General features: G+C 33.3%; 2 protein-coding genes across 9 annotated transcripts in view; both read left to right on the forward strand.

The window, feature by feature from the left end:
* The window catches only part of LOC148621128 (uncharacterized), a 39928-nt gene extending 36423 nt beyond the window's left edge, over positions 1 to 3505 (forward strand). For 4 of the 6 annotated variants that reach the window (XM_088575183.1, XM_088575182.1, XM_088575181.1 and 1 more), the window contains 3 exons: positions 162 to 291; positions 1168 to 1298; positions 3030 to 3505. In XM_088575183.1, the coding sequence (XP_088431309.1) occupies positions 162 to 291; positions 1168 to 1298; positions 3030 to 3307 (539 nt within the window). In that variant the 3' untranslated portion in view covers positions 3308 to 3505. The remainder of the gene's footprint in view (positions 1 to 161; positions 292 to 1167; positions 1299 to 3029) is intronic. The other 2 variants (XM_088575186.1, XM_088575184.1) reach the window with 1 other exon arrangement.
* Positions 3506 to 16625: 13120 nt separating this feature from the next.
* On the forward strand, positions 16626 to 24810 carry LOC148621129 (uncharacterized). 3 transcript variants are annotated; one of them, XM_088573963.1, is made up of 4 exons: positions 16626 to 16918; positions 21865 to 21958; positions 22832 to 22862; positions 23645 to 24810. In XM_088573963.1, exons 1-4 carry the CDS (start codon positions 16873 to 16875, stop codon positions 23657 to 23659), a joined length of 186 nt encoding a protein of 61 aa, XP_088430089.1. In that variant the 5' UTR covers positions 16626 to 16872; the 3' UTR covers positions 23660 to 24810. The 3 variants fall into 3 exon arrangements, 2 of the variants coding, with proteins under 2 accessions (XP_088430089.1, XP_088430088.1); XR_015920839.1 differs by lacking the exon at positions 21865 to 21958 and having other exon boundaries at positions 16633 to 16918; XM_088573962.1 differs by lacking the exons at positions 21865 to 21958; positions 22832 to 22862 and having other exon boundaries at positions 16657 to 16918.
* The last annotated feature ends 735 nt before the right edge of the window (positions 24811 to 25545 follow it).

Consider the following 25545-nt stretch of genomic DNA (forward strand, 5'->3'; position numbering starts at 1 on the left):
TGCATAAAATATTCATATAAGTATATATGGAAAAAAATCGATAAACAAAATTGTATTGATCATTTAGTCCAATGAATGAATTCAGTTTTATAGATTAAATTTAATTATTTTTATCTTTACATTTAATAAATTACGTTTATTCTGTGTGCTACTCGTATCAGATTTTATCAAGTATGCAGAGGAATGCTTCGACTCGGGAACTTACATTACTGGTGCACAGAGTTGTATGAAAGAGCAAAAAATGGATTCTTATGGACAATCTTTACCCGAGTCTCGAGAAGAAAAATGCATGTAAGGCCAAGTATACTAGTAGATGATTATAGGCCTTTCATGCCAATTCTTAGCTCTGTTATAGTAATATATTCTTTACCTCCTATAACATATCGAACTCATTTTTTATTACAAATATGGAAATAATGTAGGTTGAACATACCCACATTTTTTTATGTTTTGAACTTTTGTCTAGGTATTAAAAAATATATCCATTTCTATCAATCCTGATTGTTTAACACACCAAAGTTTTTGAATACATGATTTGAGGTTATTTTGCTGTTTTAGTTTCATGTAAGGGTGAGATTATTCCTGAGCTATTCTAGTATTGTGAGATTTGTTACGCGTTGAATCTGTGTAAAGAGGTAGCCTAAATGTTACGATAGAACCTGAATAACCGCCTCAGGTATCCCATGGTAGAGTTTATGCCTCGAATACTGAAGAATATGGTTTCGATTCCCGACCAAGGCATACGAAATACTTTAAAGTTTGTAGTCACCGCTTCTACTTCAATTACACACAATATTAGACATAGAGTAATGACTGGTTGAGTTTGATTCAGAACAATTTGTATAGATTGGGTTTGAGCCTACCCCCAGGTTGATGCTTCTCTTAATGGAACTATATCGAAAATCCTTCTCAGCGTGTCGGACTAGTACAATACAGAGTATGTTCAATTGATCGATCGATCTCGTCTTGTAATGCATGAAATACCTGCCCCAGGATGAAAGCCGATACTCATGGCATTTATCAACAAAACCTGTACCCTCCTTTTACCTAAGAAATGAAATGCCTTAGTCTATTTGCCAACAGATTTGATGAAATATATCTTCTTCAAATAATAGCGCTAACCTTTGTACTTTCATTTGATTCATTTGATTAACTGATTAATTTCAGGAGAATGGTTTCAACCATTAATTGTACAATTCAACTGACGAAAGAGATATGTGGCAAAAATGCTTTCCAATTTGCCTTAAGTCAAAAGAATGACTTTTTGAGAATCTCTGCTCCTAGTTGTCTAACAAGTGGTAAGATTTTTTAAGATCATTGTATGAAAGTCGTTGCTAAAAACAATTTTCCATATGATTTTGTTTATAAGCGCTTTATTGCCCTTTTGAAGTATCTTTATTTTCGAAATTAAGAGTGTAATAGAATATTGGTTTTAGTAGCAGTAGACTAAACTGCTTACAAATGAGAGTGAATGATAAAATAAATGTAAATGTTTGTAAGAATCTGCAAAATTTGATAAATCGAAAAAAAACGTCAAAATCCTATCAATCTGAGAATATAATTTTATTCCAGGATACATTCTTTATTTGAATGAAAAGACCATTATTTGATCTCTGCATCACTAGATTCGTTCAGAACAATATTTTCGATAACATGTTTGAAAAAATCTGGCTTTTGACAAAGTTTTCTGCCCTTGAAATTTGCTTTACAGTGCATTTCAATAAAATTTGTACTCAATGCACCAACATGATATGTAACATCTTTTCTTTTTTCTTGAATCTGATCGTAAAAATAGTCAAATTGCACTCTCAAATTGATGGTTTTTTATACCATGTTTCACTAACTGCCTGACTCTTACAAACACTGACTTAATACGTTTAAATCTTTTGGTATTTAAGCTATGCAATACATCAACGAGGGTTTTCAGACGGTGGATCGGCATTGCAATGGGAACAAATTTGAACTCCGTTACTCCCTGACCCACTCCTTACTTTAATGAGGCTGACTATAAAGCTGATCTGATCCAAAAGTAGGAACCTCGTTTAGTCTGATTGTTTTTATCGCAGATGGCGCTTCGAAGACCACGACGACAACGTATTGTCTATAAAATCCTAGCGTCGGGGATTTTATAAAAACAAACATAAGATAAAGGACACTACAAAAAAATTGAAGATAGCCTCATATCTTGACATATATTCAGAGATAGGTGGTTAGTGAAAACTCATGCCCAAAATTTATGACTGCGTATTGTCAATTTTACTTTCATCTCTGAAAACATCAGGTCGTAATTGCGTATGAAGTTATAACTAATCAAATGCTATGCTTGAACTGGTCGTAACAGACATTTTGAACCGTGCTAGACTTCTTACAATTAGTCTTATGAAACAGGGTTATTTGCCTAATAAAATGGCGTAATAACTACAGAAGAATTCATGGATTGTTATAATCTCTCCCTCTGTATTTTTATACTCTTTCTTAAGGAGGTAGATCTAGGGTATGGGACACAACTCTTACAAATCATTGGAATGTTTGTATTCAGCATTTTACATCAATTTCATGTAAGCATCAAAGTAACTTGAACTGATTTCATTCTGTTTTAAATGAAAGCTTGATAGGCTTTGGTGATATTGAATATGAAAAAACATATCACTGATTTCAAGAGTTGTGTCCCTCATCCTAGGTCTATCTCCTTCAAGTTTTACATATTTCTCCTCGGTCTGTATACCTTTCGGTAATAAAAATCCGTTCCGGAGTTTTTTGGACTTACGCATCCTAAAAAGGAAGGTGTTTCGTGTCCTATCTTAAAGGACACCTGATAAAAATGGTTTTAAATTTCGCAAACGTGTATGTTATGACCGTCTCGGTGTTTTTTAATATCTTATATAAAAATAGATTTTTTTACATGTCTTTCGTGAGCCCATTGCTGCTGCTTAACCGCTATTACGAATTCCAAACGTGTTTGTTTATATTAAGATGTATATGGATTATAGCAATTGCTATGTTTGAACTCTTCATTTATCTCTTTTCAGTTCCTGATTATAAAAAAAATGACAATTCAGCGTCACGTACCATCCCAAACCCTAAACTGACAGCAAAGGAAAACAACTCAAAGCAACACACACAGGCTGATGTATTCGATTTGCAGGCAGAATTACTGAAAGCGCAATTGAAGGACCAGAGCATCACAACCAATAACTTGAAACTGACGAACAAGAAACTAAAACTTCAAATAAAACTGTTAAAAAAGATGAATGAAAATGTTACTGCAGTGACATCTTCAAAGAGGTTCATCGGCCAAATGCCTTAAATTTTCAACTTAAGAGGCTGATATTGCTAAACACCTATAGTAAAGATGTTTTATTTTAGAACGCAAATAACGGTGTACATATATTATCCTGAACATTACATTAACATGTTTGTTTAGCTTTCAGTGTGTAAATTTATGTATGAGATTTAGTAAATGTTTGAAATAGAAGATTAATTATAAAAATAGTGTTATTAAATCAATTCAAAAGGCTTGAGTCTTTCAAAAAATGTGACTAGTCTGGAAAGCGCGATATACCTGTATACAATGAAGCCCCGTATCATATGTTGAATACTTAGAGAATGCAGAGTTGTTAAAGTTGTTGCTTGCATTTACAAATTTAGGTAAAATAAATAAGGGATGCTATTCGTGTCTTGGAAATATCTTACCAAGTAAGCTTTATTTAGTTGACTATATACAACATAGTATCAATTATATTACAATTTAATGTTTTAATGGTAACGGCGAGAGCGACTCCCTGAAAAAGCCATTAAATTCTCCACTCGTGCAGTATTAACGTCATGATTTGAATCCTAATTGTATATTATTTTCTTTGGGGATGCATCAACACAATCTCCTTGTCAGAAATAACTTATCACATTCAAATTTTGCGCAACTTGCGCAACAAATTTACAATGATTTCGATTAGGCCTTTATGCTACTTATATTTTGTTTCTGATAGTCAAGGCAGAAGTACCAATAAGGATGCAATTGGCAGACATCTGGCACTGTTAGTGTAATTTTCAAAAATGTCAAATGGTGCGCCGCAGTATTCCTGTTGATAGTGCGGATAGTGGCACAGTCCTGCACTTTTCTGGCACACTCATTCAGTGATAATAAAGAGAACACAAATCTTTAACAAATATGCGATGAAAATTGTAAATCCTTTAAGAATTTATGGGCTTAACAAAAACATTTGCAGTTGAGGAATATACATGGATTCATATAAAATTAGTGACTCGATTTTGATTGATAGTCAACAATAAATTAACATTTTTAAAAACAGATATTCAGAATATTTAGAAAAAGTAGTGGTCTTCCAAATTCTAACGAACTTCGATTTAAGTAAAGCTGATTATAAAAAATAATTTCAACAATTTAAAATTCTGGGAGGGGATCCCTTTTCCATTACCGCCTCGATAATATTGTAGTAGTCGAGCATTGGTTAACGGATTATTCATTTGAAGAACATGGCCATGCAGGATCACTAAAATAAATCATTGAATTATCAAAATTAAAAATAATCTATGTTGTATATAAAAATAATGAGTTTGTGAACAATAGCCACGTTCAATACTTTTAGCCCCTGACGAAGGCCATAATGCCAAAAACTTTGACTCACATTTATCAATTTGTTTTTACGTTTTATTCATATTTCATTTGCATTTAGTTCCTTTTTCATCTTTTAAACGCGGCTATCGTTCACATATTTATTATTCCAATAATTAATATTGATCTAAATAGATGTTCGAAACACTTTATGATCGGCATGATGGGAATTGGATATGACAGCATCTTTAAAATTATGTGGCGCTTTCTTGAAGAAGGGAGTTCAAAAATGATCCTAAACCAACATCTTCACCTTGTTTGAGGGTTCAATTGTAAGATGGTTTAAGTCCGCGCAACTTACCTTTCGTATTTAAATCTTATCGCTTATACCAAATAAGTAGTGAACTATTTTCAGAATGATTTCCGATAATAGTATATACAGAAACTGATAAGTTTTTTCCTTGAAATATTTTTCAGACTTTATCTCTCCATGGCTTTTTTATTATTTGAATTATTTTCTTTCAAATTGTTTAAAACACACTATTGACAATTTTTCCTTAATCCCTTTGAAAATGAAAAAAAAGTCAAAAAATATTTACGTCACAGATGCCTCAGGATAAAATTTGGTAGCTTTTCAGTTGTTTTCTAGATGTGTTGAATATACTGGAGTCAAAAAAGATCAAAGAGTAATCAAGGGAACCAAGGTTATAGCGGTAATCAAAGGAATGTAATACAGGGACAAAGACCAGACATGAAAAACAGACATACACAACAAAGAATAGAAAGTAACTAAAACCATACATACAAAGTAACAAAAGTAAATGAGCAACTTGGACACCACTAAAAACTGGGGGCATGGACCAGGTTTGTTTGTTTGTTTGTTTATTTGTTGGGGTTTAACGCCCGAGCAGCAATATTTCAGCTATATTCAGACGATGAACATGAAGTGATGATAAAATTAACATGAAATGATGATGAAATGAAAAAAGGGATGGGACACAAGGACAATGGGGTCGACAAATTTTGATTGCCACTGGAAATAGGGAGAGATGGGTAGGATCGGGCAATTTAGCCTCCTGTGACGGAGCCCTATGGTTCCTACTCCGGGAGAATACCATAGTAGGTCTTTTTAACATGCGAGGAACGTGGCATCTTTCCCAACACGGAGCACCTTTGGTTTGCGGTCAGGTTTTCCGTATTATAGCCTGACAACCCCAGCATGTAACACGCCAGGGGTACCCCATTCAACCACCTGGGGCACACATCCCAGTTGCTCTATGGGCAGAGCGCCCGGCTAGAGTTCTGAGCACTATTTAGTCGCCTTTTACGACAAGCTTAGCGCTGCTGCAGGCCTATTCTTTTAACACCCGGACCTGCACGGGGCGCATGGACCAGGTGCACCGGTAGGGTAAGCGTCCTCTGTTTTTCGAGAAACACCCGCCGAGTTGCTCATAAAAATTCAAGTCAAGCTAACCCTAACTCTAGACCTTAACATAGACTAAGCCTATCCACTAGTCCTAACCATACCTCGTAATCTAAACCTTACACTAGACTTAATCATAGCTCCAAGCCTAACCATAACACTAGACCTATTCACAGTTCTAACTCTAGTTCTAACAGTATATCTTATCATAGCTTTAGACCTAAACCTAACACTGGACCTAATCATAGTTCTAAACCGCACCCTAACACTGGACCTAATCATAGCTCCAAACCTCACCCTAACACAGGACCTAATCATAGCTCCAAGCCTAACCATAACACTAGACCTATTCACAGTTCTAACTCTAGTTTTAACAGTATATCTTATCATTGCTTTAGACCTAAACCTAACACTGGACCAAATCATAACTGCAAACCTCACCCTAATACAGGACCTAATCATAGCTCCAAACCTAACCCTAACACTGGACCTAATCATAGCTCCAAACCTCACCCTAACACTGGACCTAATCATAGCTCCAAGCCTAACCATAACACAGGACCTAATCATAGCTCCAAACCTCACCCTAACACTGGACCTAATCGTAGCTCCAAACCTCACCCTAACACTGGACCTAATCGTAGCTCCAAACCTCACCCTAACACTGGACCTAATCGTAGCTCCAAACCTCACCCTAACACTGGACCTAATCGTAGCTCCAAACCTCACCCTAACACTGGACCTAATCATAGCTCCAAACCTCACCCTTACACTGGACCTAATCATAGCTCCAAACCTCACCCTAACACTGGACCTAATCATAGCTCCAACCCTCACCCTAACACTGGACCTAATCATAGCTCCAACCCTAACCCTAACACTGGACCTAATCATAGCTCCAAACCTAACCCGAACACTGGACCTAATCATAGCTCCAAACCTCACCCTAACACTGGACCTAATCATAGCTCCAAACCTCACCCTAACACAGGACCTAATCATAGCTCCAAACCTCACCCTAACACTGGACCTAATCATAGCTCCAAACCTCACCCTAACACTGGACCTAATCATAGCTCCAAACCTCACCCTAACACTGGACCTAATCATAGCTCCAAACCTCACCCTAACACTGGACCTAATCATAGCTCCAACCCTAACCCTAACACTGGACCTAATCATAGCTCCAACCCTAACCCTAACACTGGACCTAATCATAGCTCCAACCCTAACCCTAACACTGGACCTAATCATTGCTCCAAACCTAACCCTAACACTGGACCTAATCGTAGCTCCAAACCTCACCCTAACACTGGACCTAATCATAGCTCCAAACCTCACCCTAACACAGGACCTAATGTTAGCTCCAAACCTAACCCTAACACTGGACCTAATCATAGCTCCAAACCTAACCCTAACACTGGACCTAATCGTAGCTCCAAACCTAACCCTAACACTGGACCTAATCGTAGCTCCAAACCTCACCCTAACACTGGACCTAATCGTAGCTCCAAAACTCACCCTAACACTGGACCTAATCGTAGCTCCAAAACTAACCCTAACACAGGACCTAATCATAGCTCCAAAACTTACCCTAACACTGGACCTAATCATAGCTCCAAACCTCACCCTAACACAGGACCTAATCATAGCTCCAAACCTCACCCTAACACAGGACCTAATCGTAGCTCCAAACCTCACCCTAACACATGGCCTAATCATTGCCCCAAAACTAACCCTAACATTAGATCTAATTATAGCTTTAGACCTAAACCAAACACTAGACCTAGATATAGCTGCAAACCGAACAGTAACACTAGACTTTATCACAGCTATTTAGTTATGTTAAAGGCCATAAGATTAAGTATTTGGTTTTACATTTCGATATCTCTGTCTACGTTTAGTGGTCAATCTGATTAAATATAAAGATAGGCTAAATGAAGTTTTTTTTTGGAATTAAAATTAGAAGTTCAGCAAATTACCTTTTCATGTTTTTTTTTTTAGAAAATATCTTTTCGTATATGTTTTATTAAAAAATCAATGGTTTTTTTTTATCTTCAATCTAGACATATTGGTCTGATGTCGTTAATAACTAGCTATAAATAAGGCCATAAAAAACAACTGTTGGCCTAATCGCCGGTTTTTTTTATTGTTTTTTTTATTGTTTTGTTTTATATTTGGTTTTATTTGTTTTTGTTTTTAATTTTGTTTTTTTTTATCGATGATACCTACTAACTAATGTACCTTGTCTAGATCGGGGAAAATGCATTAAATTATCAAATGTTTATTTTTTCATTTCTGGTTTTATTAACTGAAACTATTTTTTTTTTAATCCTCGAGTAAGTGATAAATATGATTGCACCTATTCAAGTAAACTTAAGATCGAACTTACTGTAGCCTTTTCTCAGTAAAATTCAATGCCTTGACCTAAACTAAAAAGTCAAGGAGATATTAATGAAGATGAAACACACTTTGAGAAACACAATGGTAAGAGTTTGTCTTGTTCCTCTTATTTTTCTGCCTTTATTTAAGGAGGTAGACCTAGGGTAAGAGACATAACTCATGAAATCAGTGGTATGTTTGTATCATATCCAATTTCAGCAAAGCCTATCAAGCTTTCATTTGCAACAGAATGAAATCAGTCCAAGTTACTGTGATGCTTACATAACACTGATGTTAAATCCTGAATACAAACGTTCCAATGATTTGTAAGAGTTGCGTCCTTTACCCTAGATCTACCTATTAAGTGTTGCTCTCTCAGTTCAAGTACATTTTAAGGGCTTTCAAGTTTGACCCGTGTTTAATTGTTTAAAAGTTATTTACACTTGAATAAGGTTGCAAAAATGCAACCTTATCTTCCCAAGAAACATATTATCCCATAGTATTCAGTGTACATGTTTAGTTCATTTCGGTACTTTATTATTTCTTGTATGTAAATGTTGTTGTTTTTGTTTTGTTTTGATTTGTGTGTGTGTGTGTGTGTGTGTGTGTGTGTGTGTGTGTGTGTGTGTGTGTTGGTTCTCTTTTTTGTCTCTTCTTTTTATGAATTCGCCTTGGTTGCAGTTATTCTTGACCTAACGCAATAACTCGTAACTTTGAAATACGTTCTGGAAATGTATTGATGAGAGGCATGGCAGTACTGATGAGAAGGTCGTGATTTAAAATATCAGCAATACCTAAATAGTTTTAAAATTGTACAGATGGTATTGTTTTAAGTTTCGAATATCAAGACTTCAATACAAAATATCATATTATACTGTTTTAAAAGATATTATACAAGTTTTCAAAGTTGAGAGCAATATATAAATATGAAATTTCGAGAATAATGTGTTTTCGTGGCATTTGAAATTGCATTGCTTTTGAAAAAAGTTTTCCTGGTAATTCTTGTAATTTTTCGTCAATTCTGAAGGAAAGTGCAATGCCAAAGTTATTTACAATATTTGTTACCATGCAACTTCTTTTATTTTATTCCATGGTTGTAACATGTAACAAAATGTACATTTTGTAGCAAACTGTCTGACAAGCAATTTATTATCTCAGCCATTACTACATGTTACAGAATCGTGTCGGTAGGTAAATCTAGCCTATATGATAGTTATGTCTGTGGGAAATGGCTGTACCAAGGCTGAACATTATCGGTTGTTTCCAACTTTTCAATCCGGGTGTTGATATTGCCATATATTATAAGGACTTTCCTTTTCGACTTTTGTTAGAGTTAATCAATTTGGAAGTTGTGTGTTAAACCTTTATGACAGTTGAATATTAGTTAATTTATCTTGGCGATATAGTTAGTTGTGTGACGGTAAGTTTATCTTGGAGATTAAACAGGTGGGTATATAAGTATATTTTTGCTATATGACAGTAGTGTGAAGGAGGAAAGTGCTGCTATTTGCTGAAATAAAAGTTGTGTGTTGTTAAGTACTTCGTGGCAGATCTGTACATTGTATAGAAAAGTGTGATAAGCTTTAACACCAAATAGTTATTTTCCATTGGTAATTATTTTACGATGCCTCCTTGTATACAAACATATAAATCTTTAAGACCTGAACAGTGCCTGACGTTCGAAATTCCCTTTAGACGTAACCTGGCACCCCGAGTAATATTTTCTTTCCACAGGTTTCTCTCAAATATAACCCCCGGGTCACCAATGACGTAGTCTGTCTTTTGATTGGCTGAGCTCATATGATGTTATTTTATTTATTTTTATACGTTTTAATATTCAAATTTAAAAAAAATAAACGTAAACATATTTCTTATAAATTACTAAAACTAAAACGAAAACGATAAAGCCTACACTAAAAAAACGATTATAAACATAATGAATCCAGGTTGAAAAAGAAACAAACATGATGCAAAATGAATGTGATGAGTCAAAACTACAACATAACAAATTGCTATTTAGCAGAGTTCACTTTATGGTTTACTAGTAATAACAACCAAACACTTCAAGACAGTTTACAAAAGTGTAACTATTATTGTAAAATAACGTTCAGTCCTTAATATTAAATATCATTTTAAGAACATTGGATATTTCAAAATTACAACGATTTGTGTTAAAGCAAAACTAAAGGCTACCATAAATAACAAAACAGAGTAAAAAATTGAAAAACGGAGTTTGTAAAATAGACAACAACCCTACCAAACATTGAACAAAACCGAAATTAATGGCGTTCAATAACAGGGAAAATCGCATGCCGAGAGTCGGCTTTTGACCCGCTTTAAACACGACATAACAAATATCAGTTCAACAAAATGGGCACAACATTATTACCCAAAACATATATACAGCAAAATCCGAATCACACAGTTTTGACAAGGACTAAAAGTGTTCGACTTTGGATAGTAAAACTATATCTTTATCGTTGATCTTAACAATAAAGTACTTTCACCATCAAGACAACGGGTGGCCCCTAGCAACAAAATGAATGAACCTTTTGTTATGAATTCGTGGATGGTTACGGTGTATCCATCTGCACGATAAACTTTTTATAAGCAACTCGGCGGGTGTTTCTAGAAAAGCAGAGGACGCTTACCCTACCTGGTGCACCTGGTCCATGATCTCAGTTTTTAGTGGAGTCCGAGATTCTCATTTACCTTTTTTACGTTGTGTGTATTGTTTTGGTTATTTTATGTTCTTTGTTGTGTGAGTCTGTTTTCCTTGTCTGTTATTCAGCCCTGGATTACAGTCTTTCTTTTGATTTCCGCTAGAATATTGGTTCCCTTTATTACTCTTTCAAATTTAAAAGTATACATGTGTTTAACAATGAATTACCTGAAAGGGTTTTTTTCTAAATACGCAAAAAGACCTACTTTTGACTACGAATGATATAGGAATTGTAAGTATAAAATTTTAATAAAACGCATTTAAAGACTCTTTATTTAGAAACCAGGTAATGCCGATGATACAGATGGCACATCGTTAATTTTATCGCACTGAATTTTTTATTCCAATGTAATGTTCATATCGTATATATGTCCAACACTACAATTTTTTTTAAAGGACAATGGATGGCTCAGAAATGATTGTGCAAATCCCAACAAATTTTTGCACAAAATGAGTTATTTTCAATGAAATTTAATACTTTACATAATATTTTCTCTTTAAATTTGCAGTAAATAAAAAACAAATATTCAACTATGATAATAGATGCTTTGGCGATATGAATTTTTTATAACACAATTTGTATTGTGCCACCCACTGCTTGTTTTTTGTGAACGCCTTCTTAACTGGTAACAGCTAAATGAAACACACATAATTGTCTTGAGACAAACTACACAGAAAAAAAAACAACAAATGTGTGCATTGCAATTGTAACTTTTGAAACTGCGTTGAAAATGATTGATGATTGATAACCAAACAAAAACAGTAAACGTTAACAAATGGTGTTCGTCCGGATGCTTGTTTGCTTTTCTTGTTTATGTCGTTTTTTTTTTCGTTTTTTTTTTTGTTTGTTCCTGTTTTAAAGTTTTGTTTTTTGTTTTGTTTTTGTTTCTTTTTTGTTTTTATTTGTTTTTTGTCGAATCATTATAAAATCAACCAGTTAGTTCATATTCATAAAGAGTTAGCCAAAAATTGTTTCTTCATGTAAGTCAAAAATATGGAAAGATTGCATATGCTTGCAAAACTTAGTTTATGTAAATCGGAAAACGGAAAATAAAACTGTGCTGTTTATTAGAGGAGATAGTCAGTTTGATGTTTCATTTTAAAGTAGTTGTATATGATTTTCCAGGACAAACTAAAAACCGGACAAGTACATGTAAGAATATTTAATTAGATTAAATGTTAAGTATTACACATCATTATCGTTGGTGATTAGAAGGTTTCAGAAAGTTCATGCAGAAAAGGTCGACTTAAAGATTATATTTACCTTAAAAAAAAGTAATGGGTCAAAAATTTTGAATGTTCTTGACCCACAAAATTAATTCGTAACCTAAAATTCAATATCCATCTTTCAGATGATACACGACATCATTGATTAGATTTCAAGTTTTGCCGGATTCATTTTAGGTGGAACTTGTTTGCAAGTCCGTTTTAAAAGAGTGTGTCGGGGAGTTTTTAAATTTAAATTTTTAAACTAAACTCTTTGATACAAGATCTTTCTCACTTGCAATGTGACATCTACTGCTGATTGACAGAGACTTATTAACCCTTCTTGAGCACTTAATGTCATTGCTTATTTTTATGATTTGGATCTTGATGTATCCGAATTGTTCTGACACTTTTGTAATAATTGTTATTGATATTATGTATATCACATTCAAACAAAAGTAACTAATTTCTCCAATTTATTTTATAATCTTATTCTTTGCACTGAAACATCAAAAAACACCCTTCTCATTATTGATGTTATCAAATAACAGACCTACACTTCAAGGAAATCATACTTTTATAGTATCTGTTTTTTTACAGCTTGTAACAGAGTATCTCTATTGAAATGTTTACAGAATCTTATTGGCATGAGTCTTAATGATAGTAGAGTATTCCCAGTAACCTCACAAATAACTGCTCTTTGTCGATAGGTTTCTCAGAAGAATGGAAGAGGTAGACTAGGGTTAAGGGACAAACATGTTACAAGTTATTGATACAATTGCGTAAACCACTTCACATAAATCCCACATCAGGGATTGATTTTGTTTAAAATGAATGCTTGACAGGTTTTGATTAAATTGGATATGATACAAATATATCACTGATATCAAGAGTTCTGTTGCAAAGCTTATGTTTACCTCCTTCAAAAGTTGTGATTTATCGTTTTAACTGTATAGCCCTATTTCATATTTACGGAATGCAATCCATCTTATTAAGCTTTTTAATGGCACGTTACTCACCTTAAACGACAAACGGTACGACGGTCTTATTAAGAAAGGAAAGATCAATAAACATTATACTTTGAAACTTTAACTATTTAAAATTCGGTTAGTAGCTAAATACATTGAAATGAATTATATAAAATTATCCTAGTACTAACAACAGCTTCCATACGTCAAATATTTGAATCGAAATTCTACTGCTGTCCAATGTTCCAAACGGACAGTAATCCAGTCTGTCGGGTTGCAAAGTTACTTCCCTTTGCTCAAAATTAGAAATATGAAAAATGTCTATATAAACTGATATTTCTTTTCACAGCTTTAAACTAGATCATAATCTGAATATAAGTATGCATTAAGACAAAGCAAATATTTTTGACGTCAGTAAATACAAACACTAGGATTCAAACAAGTAGATTTATTTTCTTAACCATGACCGACACAATCCCTGACGTTGCATCTTTGTGACATTGGTTTTATGTGTTATTTAAATTCAGCTAGAATACCTCTGAAATGCCATTTGTAAGCCTATTAATCATGACAATGGCTTTGGAGAAAACTTGTGCATTGTGAAGGTTTTTACATCTAGGATAAAAGTGATTTTAACTTAACTACCTTATGTACTTTTGAGTTAATGAAATGAAAATATTCATTGAACATTATCATATTATTAATGTAAAATATAGATGTTTTAAAGAGTTGTGTAACAAATGCAATGAGTGGCATGTGCAAGATGTTATTTCAAAATGTTTTCATACAATAAGGATCGTAAACCAACGTTTTTAACAAAACAAATGTAGGTTTATCATAACCTGAAATTGCAAAAATGATAATAAATACAATTTTGTTATCCAGAGTAGGAAGTCAGTTGGAGCAATGTTCAAAACCGGTTTTGGATGCTTGTAAAACATCACAAAACGAAACTGACAAGGAAATTGTCAAAAGCCTGAATATGATCAATGGTTTATCAGGATTGTATTGCAGGAAGTAGTGGAGTAGTGGAAAAAAGAACTGTATCTCCGATCCGCTTTCGAATTATCATCCTCAGAACGTTGTAATCAGACTTATTTTGATCCCAAACGTTTGTAGATCCACAGTCTTAAAACATGTCAAATGTTTTGTATTCCATGATTCACTTTAAATATACTGCCTTCGGAAAGAGAATAGTTTGAGAGTGCACTTCTTTTATGAGAGGTTCGCCAGCTACAAAGGCACCAGACGTAGCACGCTATTTTGTTCTGTTTTAAATGTCATTTTTACTTTAAAATCCTGACAGTAATTTGGGCTGAGGTTAACAATCAGTAAATTGTTTATTTTTGATTCCTAATTGAAATAAGGTGTTGTAATCTAACTAATTATTTCAAGCTATTTGTATTCGCTTTTTTTCAACAGCAAGAAAAACAAGTACTATCTTAAAAAAAAGATAGCCGACGCAGATAAATTTTACTTTTAAGTTTCTACATTCCTTTCAAGAAAATAACACATGGCATGCAATTTCAAAATTTCGATACTGTAACAGTTTTTTTTTTTTTTTTTGAACGCAATCTCGAATTTTCCATAGTTTTTTTGAACGCCGCTAAGTTATCAGTATTTGACCAATCGGGAAACAGAATTGCCGTCAAGTGACTTGCGTTTCCATACCATAGAAGAGCGTCCTTGAAGTCAAAGGGTAAAATACGAAACTATACCGACTGCGTCGGAAAACTCCGAAATCAAATAAACCCAAAAGTCATTTCATTGTGGAACACATGTCAAACTGAGTATTGGTCGCACAAACAAAGCTGTAAATATATTAATTTTCGCGGTTGCTAAATTTGTGCCATATGAACAGTTTCGAATGTATCAATTTTCGAAAATTAATGAAAGTTATACGGATTAATAAAACAAATCAATTTAGTGAGTACTATTTTTCGCAGTTTTATGTGGACCGCGAAAATAGTAAACCATTAGTGCACTGCGAAAAATTAATTCTTTTACAGTTGTAGCGAAATTTAGATCTTGATACGTGAAAACAAGTATTCGTAAAATTACGTTGCTTTGCAGCAAACACACACACATGGCGTCACCAGTGAAAGATTGTCCGGACGGTGAAGACAAAACAAACAAAAATAAATAAATAAATAAATAAATAAATAAACAAATAAACAGCAGCAATTATTTCCTCGGTCTGCCCACACATTGAATGAATGTAAGGACAGAGTCCGTATTATTATTCATTAGATATATAGTCTTTTATGTTTTCTAGATTATTGAATATAATTGAGGCAAACAAGATCAAGTAGAGAACTATGATGTGCCGCTTTTAGCTTTATTATTAAATAGAATGGTACTTAATTCAGTGATATGCAAATCGTAGAACCATTTGATAATGGATTTGGCATTCAATGTTTTGGTATTGAATATTTCTCGTTTTTATTTTATTTTATTTATTTGTTTATTTATTTATTATTTATTTATTTTTTTTATTTTTTATTTATTTTTTTATTTTATTTAGATCATCCTATGCATTTGATTCTAATGCTGCTAATGAGAGATCACTACTTGAAACACGTGTACAGCACATCGAAATCTGCATTATCTGTGATTGGTATTTTTGTATCTTACACATCAAGATTAAGCAGTGGATTCATACTATTTAGTTTTTTTTTTAAACTGTGAACAGGTTAATATTTAACTAAGCGTTTTACTGTAGGATACATACTCAAAATGTCTATTCTGTGATAAGGTGTGCCAATTTTTATTCAAGGACGTTGCTTTTCTTCGGTTTTAGGACTAAATGAAACAAATCTAATTGATAGCCGAAATTTCAGTCAATGGTCTGGACAACATATCATGCATGATGATTTGTACCCATTTCATGTTCCTCGCTCATCTACTTCTTGTTTATCGATCGACTCTCTCTCTTCCCAAGGTCGAGTGGGGAGCAGGCAACCTCTTGTTTCTACACTTAAAGCAATTCAATTCCTTACACTTTACAAAATACATCGTTTATACACTCATACATGAACATACGCTAAATGATATTTATCAAACATATTTAATACATATGTTTACATTATAAATACTTCAGAATATATAATTCGCTTATAAACAAATATACGCTTAGAGTAATATGTGTGATAAATTTTGATATTTGAAATAAATACAACACAACTTGTATCTTTACGGAAGGCGTCAAAACTAGGAAAACAATATAGCTTGGATTACACACTGAAACAACACAATCAAATAATTCGTTTTTCGTTCATTTTATTAAATTAAAATGTCCGATTTTCCTTGATCAGGGGTGCCTAACCTAATTCTAATTTGTCATTATTCACAAAAGATAATGAGTATTTTAAGATAAGAGGCTATTCGAGCTGTGGACGAATTTGACGGTAGAAGTATATAATTGGACAGGGGGCGACCATACACATTTCCTCGTATCTGACAACAGGAAAGTGTGCTCGAACAAAACTGTTCATAGTTTCTCGCTGATGTTTTTTTTTTTTTTTTTTTTTTTTTATGTGTCTTTATGTGCAAGAAAATTTGTGAAATGTTTAAATTGTAATATATTAAAATTTATAGGATGAATGGACTAAGAGCATTCTGTGTTGTTATAACAGTAATTTCAGGTAATTATGGTTTGTTTATCTGTTTGTTTGTTTGTTGGGGTTTAACGTCCGAGCAGCAATATTTCAGCTTTATCCAGACGATGAACATGAAATGGATGATAAAATGAACATGAAATGAAACAAGGGATGGGAGATAAGAATAATGGGGTCGAGAAATTTTGATTGCCACTGGAAATAGGGAATGGTGGGTAGGTTTGGGCAATTTAGCCTTATGTGGCGGAGCCCTATGGTTCCTACTCCGGGAGAACAGCACAGTAGGGTTTTTTAACGTGTGAGGAACGTGGCATCTTTCCCAACACGGTGCACCACTATTGTTTGCGGTCAGGTTTTCCGTATTATAGCCTGACAACCAAAGCATGTAACACGCCAGGTGTACCCCATTCCACCACCTGGGGCACACAACCCTGAACAATACAAGGGTCTTTGGTTGTATATTAGATTTGAAAATATTTTTTTTATGTTTATTTTTGTAATAAAGCATAAGTATTGATATTTACATAACAAAATATAGAATTATGACAAGAATGGAAACTTTTTAACACTAACCCTACCGGTGCACCTGGTCCATGCTCCCAGTTTTTGGTGGAGTCCGAGTTACTTATTCGTTTTTGTTACTTTGTATGTATGATTTTAGTTACTGTATGTTCTTTGTTGTATATGTCTGTTTTCCATGTCTGGTCTTTGTCTCTGGATTACATTGTTTTATTTGATTACCGCTATAACCTTGGTTCAATTGATTATTCTTTTAAACAATTTCCGGTACCCTTTTAAGAGGATGTCAATGGCAGAACCAGGCTGTTCATGGCACATACAAAAATTTGTTTCCATGATACGAGTATCCTTTTTTGATACAAAAATTAATTTTGCTTTGCAATTATCTGTAATGGTAAGAATGGAACAAATTACAAATAAAGCACTTCAGAATTTAATATAAAGGGAGATAACTATATGATCTTTTCGAAATAAAGTTTATTTAATAAATAAGATTGAGCATATTCTCTATTGTAATATTTTTCTATTCTCGTGCTGGCCTCTTTCTTTTGTTTAACATTTTGTTAAACTTAGGGCTGGTGGGGGCGGGAAGGGGCTGAACAGAGTTTACCATTTAAGGAGGTAGACCTAGGGTAAGAGAAACAACTTTTGAAATCAGTGATATCTTTGTATCATAATCAATTTCACCAAGGTCTATCAAGCTTTCATTTGAAATAGACTGAAATCAAGCCAAGTTACTTTGATGCTTACATGAGATAGATGTAAAATGCTGAATACAAACGTTCTAATGATTTTTAAGAGTTGTGTCCTTTCGCCTAGGTCTACCTCCTTAATTGCGAACTCCGCCTCAATTTCTGGATGCTGCTTTTGGTGCTCATTGCTTGTTTCAAAACAAAAAAAAAAGAAGCGTAGTCAGTTTATGGAATTAAATATGATTATCCAGTCATGGTAAAAATGCTTCATGACAAATGCAGGTATTGTATATAAAATATTTAAATTCTCTGTTATTTTTAAAATTGAACTAAACAATCCTCAGCAATTTGCCATATAATTCACATTGCAGTTTCATTCTTTTATCACTCAATATATACTGGCAATACCTTATTTTAATTTCTTGCTTACTTGTATGAAAGTTAAAGTTAAAATTGATATTCCTTTTCTGTAGGAAAATGTTCTTTTTAACAGTTCTCTCCACACGCCATTTACATTGCGTCATCCAAAATTCGATTATCCATTTCGCACTACGTATCCTTGGTATGTCACATGATAGAAAAATTTCTCAATTCAAGCACTGTAAAAACAAACATTTTTTTTTATTTTACTTTTTGCCTTTGTGTCTTACCCAGACTCCTGACAAATCTTCATCTGCGTTATATTTAGACCGTCACCTCGAATTCGAGGGCAGTAGTCATCTAAGTACTAAAATATATGACAGCGGAATTCCAGAGGGAACGTGCAAAAAATATAGCTCGTAAACTAACCCTAACACTAGACCCTACCATAGTTTTAAATCTAACCGTAACAATAGACCTAATCATAGCACAGCTCTTAACCTAACACTTACAGTAGGCCTAGACTTTATGCTAACTATAAACCTTACACTTACCCCGACCCTACAACTAGCCCTTACGCCCTTACACTAATCATTAATTAAATTCCGACTCTTTCCCTGTCCCAGACTCTAGACCCTAGACCTATACATTACCCTTTCCTAGCTCTTAAGTTTCTAGTTCTGACATAAATCTTAACCCTAAACCTGATCCTAATTTACATCACTTCTATGACTTTTTTTGACCCGAGGATGCAAAATACCCAATTTTAGCAGTTTACGCCTCATGAACCACATTCAAAAGTCCTGCACGAATTTTGATTTTAAATACAACTTTCAGATTGCCAATAAGCCTTTTTTTCTTTTTGTAGTTGGAAAACTTATGCCTCTTCAGTTAAAGTTTATGTAACTGAATGTTGTGAAATTTCATTGCAATACTTTGAAATGAAATCGGAATAATACGAAAAAAACATTTTCAAGTAAAAATCAGTATTTTACAAAAATAGCACCACTCGCATAGAAAAAACTTTTAGTAAAAGACAACACTTTGAGCTTAACGATTGGGAAAGATAAAATATTGGAGACAAAGAGTAATCAAGGGAACCAAGGTTATAGCGGTAATCAAAAGAATGTAATCCAGACAAAGATCAGACATGGAAAACAGACATATGCAACAAAGAACATAAAGTAACAAAAGCTAATGAGCAGCTCGGACTCCACTACAAACTGGGAGCATGGACCAGGTGTACCTCTGCTTTTCTAGAAACACCCGCCGAGTTGTTCCTGAAAAGTCATGTCCGAGGTAGAAAAAAGAGGAAAGAAAAACTATGACACATCGAACAAAACACTTTTCAAAATTTCATCTTCAAAAATTTTTAGGCAGTTACAAGAAGTACATGTATGTAATCAAATGCTAGGCATATAATTATAACATCCTAAGTTAGATATGTATCTAGACTATTGCCTTGATACTCAATTTAACTTTATTTTAGTTATGTTAAAGATTAGGTATTTGGCTTTACATTTCAATACATCTGTCTGCGCTAAGTGATTAGATATAAAGATAGGCCTAATGAAAAAGTTTTGTTTTTTGGAAAGAGTGAAAAGTGGAAGTTCAGCAAATTTCTGTTTCCTTTTTACAAAATATCTTTTCATGTATGTTTTATTAAAAATTCAAAGTTTATTTTTAAGTAGCAGTCTTTCTAAAAATCGGACAGAAGGTGATTCATACATGTCAAAAACCCACCAATTCATTTCTTGTTCATAAACAGTAACTGATCACGTAACCAGTCTTAATTTATCATTTGGTTGTTGCCCTTTTGAGATAAAAATCATATAGATGAAATTTGTACTTTGCAAGAGTTATCGTTCTTGATTTGGTTTCATTTGGTTGTTTTTAGTGGCAGATGAATATATGATTTTCTCAAAAGTGCAAATCTGAATACAGAATACAGAAAAGGTTGTTGTTATGTTGACTAAAAAAGCATCGTTTGTTTGGTGGGTTTTTCTTGACCATGAATCACTTTTAGTAGTGTCCGAATTTTACGTGGACTGGTACTTAATTTTTAATCTAGACATACTGGTCTGATAATAAGCTGTACATAACAACTGTTGGCCTAATCGCCGATTTTTTTTTAACTTTGTTTGTTTGTTTGGTTTTTTTTTATCGATAAAACCTACTTACTAGTGTACCTTGTCTAGATCGGGGAAAATGCATTAAATTATCAAATGTTTATTTTTTTCATTTCTGGTTTTATTAACTGAAACTATTTATTTTTTTTAATCCTCGAGTATGTGATCAATATGATTGCACCTATTCAAGTAAACTTAAGATCGAACTTACTGTAGCCTTTTCTCAGTAAAATTCAATGCCTTGACCTAAAGTAAAAAGTCAAGGAGATATTAATGAAGATGAAACCCACTTTAAGAAACACAATGGTAAGAGTTTGTTCTGTACTTCTTATATTTCTGCCTTTATTTAAGCAGGTAGACCTAAGGTTTGGGATATAACTCTTGAACACAGTGATATGTTTGTATCATATTAAATTTCACGAAAGCCTTTCAAGCTTTCCTTTGAATCAGAATGAAATCAGTCCAAGTTACTTTGATGCTTACGTATGATTGAATAAAAACGTTTCAATGATTAATAAGGGTTGTGTCCCTTACCCTAGGTTACTTCCTTAAGAGTTGATCTCTCACTTCTCAAGTACTTTTTAAGAGCTTTCAAATTTGACACGTGTTTGATTGTTCGAAGTTTATTACACTTGAATTCGGTTGCGAAAATGTAATCTTACCTACCCGAGAAACATATTGTCCTACGGTATTCAGTGTACATGTTGAGTTCATTCCGGTACTTATTTTTTGTATGTAAATGTTTTTTTCTTTTTTTTTGTTCGTATTTTGGTTCTCTCTTGTACCGTTTTAAAAGATATTATAAAAAGATACAAGTTTTCAAAATTTTACAGACGTACATGTTAACCAGATTTATTATAAAATACAAAGAGATTAATAAATAATATGTATTTATTACAATAATAGTACATTAAGATTAAATTAAATATTTTCATATATTTAAGTTTTATTTTTGCTTTTTAATTTTTAATCAAAACGTGTTAAAACGGTTAACACCATGCAATATTAAAATTTCTAATTTCTAATGTCCCGAACAAATATATCTTACTGCAAACTTTATTACTTTATATGAACAAAAATATCAATATCTTGAGAGCAAAATATATATATGAACATTTCCACAATACTGTATTTCGTGGCATTTGAAATTGCATTGCTTTGAAAAAAGTTTTCCTGGTAATTCTTGTAATTTTTCGTCAACTCTGAAAGAAAGTGCGCTACCAAAGTTATTTACAATATCTGTTACTATGCACCTTCTTTTATCTTCTTCCAGGGGTTGATGGATATTGTGACAGAAATGCTGTAGCAAACTGTCTAACAAGCAATTTATTATCTCAGTCATTACTAAATGTTACAGAAACGTGTCGGTAGGTAAAAAAGTGCTATCTGCTAAAATAAAAGTTGTGTGTGGTTAAGTACTTCGTGGCAGATCTGTACACTGTATAGAAAAGTGTGATAAACTTTATCATCAAATAGTTATTTTCCACTGGTAATTATTTTACGACGCCTGCTCTGAACAGTGTCTGACGTTCGAAATTCCCTTTAGACGTAACCTGGCAGCCCGGGTAATATTTTCGTTCCACAAGTTTCTCTCAAATATAACATCGGATCATCAGTGACGTCTTCTATCTTTTGATTGGCTGATATGGCGTTATTTCAATTATTTTTATACATTTTAATATTCAAATTTAAAAAAGAAACGTAAAAATATTTCTTTCAAATTACTTATATCATCTTTCGATATAAATGCACAATTTTAAAGTCAATTTAGATAATCTCATCTTTTGTTTTTATTTTATTTCATAAGCGGCAATTTACTCATATATTGTGCATATCCGTCGCTGGTGACCCGAGTCTATTATTTGTAGCGATCCTAGGGTCGCTTATGATATTGACCAGGGAACCAGATTACCTTTAGACGTTCAGCCAGCCTTTTCAGAAAATGCAAGTATCTTGCAAAGTCGGAAAAAAATTTAACACGACGTTTTCTGATTATCAAACGACGTCTGATTTTAAAAATGACTGAAAATATCGGTAGGTCTGTCTGCAGCAGTTAGTAAGAGAGACACGAACGTCTGTCGCTTCGTGGAGCTTCATGAATCTTTGATAATTACAAATTTCGGTATGCTGAAATCACAAAAAAATCGTAAATGTAAAATTAGTCGTAAGTGATATCATGAAAGATCAAATTATTGTGACGTCATAACTTACGATTATATTTTTTCTCTACAATATTTTAGGGAAAGGGCTGCTGGTACCATATGGATCGCCGTATGTACAATTATATGTGTCAATGGTGATAACTTGATGCAGTTATATTTAGTCTGACAACAACGTGATTTTCTAGCTAAAGGACAATTTGAGATTACAGGAGTTAACGACCCAAATCATTCCTTAAAATGCAAAAACAACATATGATTTCGATTTTTTTTAATTTAAACTTTGAATTACAATTTCCTAGAAATATATTTGATTGTTGTTTTATTATTTGAACGAATCACACACTATCTAATATTGAATCAACAAAAAATGTTTTCAACGGCGAGTGTTTCTAGAAGAGGACGCTTACCCTACCGGTGCACCTGGTCCATGCTCCCAGTATTTAGTGGAGTCCGAGGTGCTCATTTACTTTTGTTACTTTGTATGTATGATTTTAGTTACTTTATGTTCTTTGTTGTGTATGTCTGTTTTCTATGTCTGGTCTTTGTCCCTGGATTACATTCTTTTGATTACCGCTATAACCTTGGTTCCCTTGATTACTCTTAAAGGTGTGTTTATACTTATTGAAAACTCCTGGGTATTTTTGTACTTTTTGTATTTAGGTTCTTTATAAGCAGGTGCATTTGAATGTTATGTTTCAACATATCCGTTCTTTTTCCGGGTAACAATATTCATAATAATTTTACTTTTGCATATGGAAAGAGAATTATGCACCCGACGTTAATATTCTTTTTGTTATTTATACATTTTAATGTAGAAGTAGTATTTGTTTTAATTATGTTATGATACAGAATGATCAAATAAATTACAGTGTTTGTATTCTCCGATTTCAGAAAATGATAATGTAAAAGAAGTCAGAGCCGGGACATCTACCATAACCACCAAACCTACCACATCCACCACATCTGCCACTCAAAATCCTAAACAGACAGCACTGGAAAACAAGCCAAAAAAATATACACAGGCTGATGTATTTTATTTGCAGGCAAAATTACTGAAAGCGCAGCTGGGAGATCAGAATATAACAACTAAAAACTTGAAGCTCAGTAACATGAAACTAAAACTACAAATACAACTTTTAACGAAGATAAATGAAAAAAATGGCACACTTACATTTCTCATTAAGGGCGCTGTCAAAACTCCCTGAATATCGAAATCAGCAGCTGGTGCTCGAGTTCTTTGATACCTATGGTGCTTGTAGAGTAAACGATCGATTATTTACTGGAGTTACCAAGTGTGATTGATAATTCACCAAAATACCAAGTGTGATTGATAATTTACCAGTTACCAAGTGTAAATAATTATTTACCAGTTACCAATTATGATTAATTGTTTACTAGAGTTACCATGTGTGATTGATTTTTTACTAAAATATCTAAGTAAGAGTTATTCACAACCAAATCGGAATAAAAAGATGTAATATAATACTACCAGGAATTATTTGTTGCTTAAGATAATATCAAGAATATAGAAACCAGTGAATAAATTACATAAATTACACACGATTGCTGTGTTGTTCAGCATACCACAGAAGCAACGAAAGAGAGTGGATTAATCTATATACACTTTTGGAAAGATGATTCAGTTTATTTAACGCAGAACTTCTCGGTGATTGATTAGTCTTCCTTTTTTATTTGTTTAATAAGTACAATTGTAGACTGTTTATGTCAAACTCTCTTGTGTGTTTGTTATTAATGCTATTGATGAGAGATTCACTCCTTTAAACAAGTGCACAGCGGATCAAAATTTACAATATTTTATATCAGAATGATTTATAATAGCTTGTATCAACGCCGTTGTGTCGTTGGTCGGCGATCACGAAGTCCTCATGGAATTTCTCCAACTCAGTAATCAGACTGATCTGGCATATCATAGACTGTGAAATTAACTACAATTGTACAGAAAAGTAACACGTATATCAATAGTATAAAATGCAACGTCATATACTAATACTTTTAAAAGTTTGACTTCTCAATTTTTCCTACACCAACGCTAATCCAAGCTTATACCTAACTATATACAAAAGAATTCACATGTCTTATACATGTATTCAAATTTTAAGAGTATATTTGATAATTTTGTAATAAAATTCTAGACCATCATACGCAATCATAAACTGTTTGGTATAGTTTGAAATCAGAACTACACAACTCGTTGGATACGGACAATAGGAAATGATATGAAAATATGAAGAACAGAGTACAAAATGATAAGAGACAAAAAAACAAACAAACAAACAAACAAAACAATAATTGCTTCAGAAATGACCCATTTCAGTGGAATAGATGCCATGGCAGACCAATTCAAATGAATCACAACACTTGACCTCAACTTACATGGATATTTCAAAAACGTCAATTAACTTTAAATTAGGATGTTGTATTAAGTGTTTAAAAAAGCTAAAAACAACGTCCCAGGCGATTTTTATTTCTTTGGTAACGACAAACGCTCACTGATGGTGATAAGTAGGGTGAAGAGACCAGACTTGGTAGATTGCAAAGAAAATGTTGCGGTTTTTTTTTGTTTTCGATAGAAATTGGTGCATACACTGATCGCTATTAAAACTCTAGAAAATATTCAAATCACGATAAGTTTTCAATATCTTTTTACTCTACTCTTGACAAAAACAAAAATTCAAGATGGAGACTTCTTTAGGAACCGATTGTCTAGTTTTTGTCGACCAAATTGTTACAAAGCTGCAGTTTGTTTTTTTACTGACAGTAAAAAAAAAATA

This window comes from Perna viridis, chromosome 3, assembly GCF_037379345.1.
Source record: "Perna viridis isolate PV_CMFRI_1.1 ecotype Kerala chromosome 3, ASM3737934v1, whole genome shotgun sequence".
NCBI lineage: Eukaryota > Metazoa > Mollusca > Bivalvia > Mytilida > Mytilidae > Perna > Perna viridis.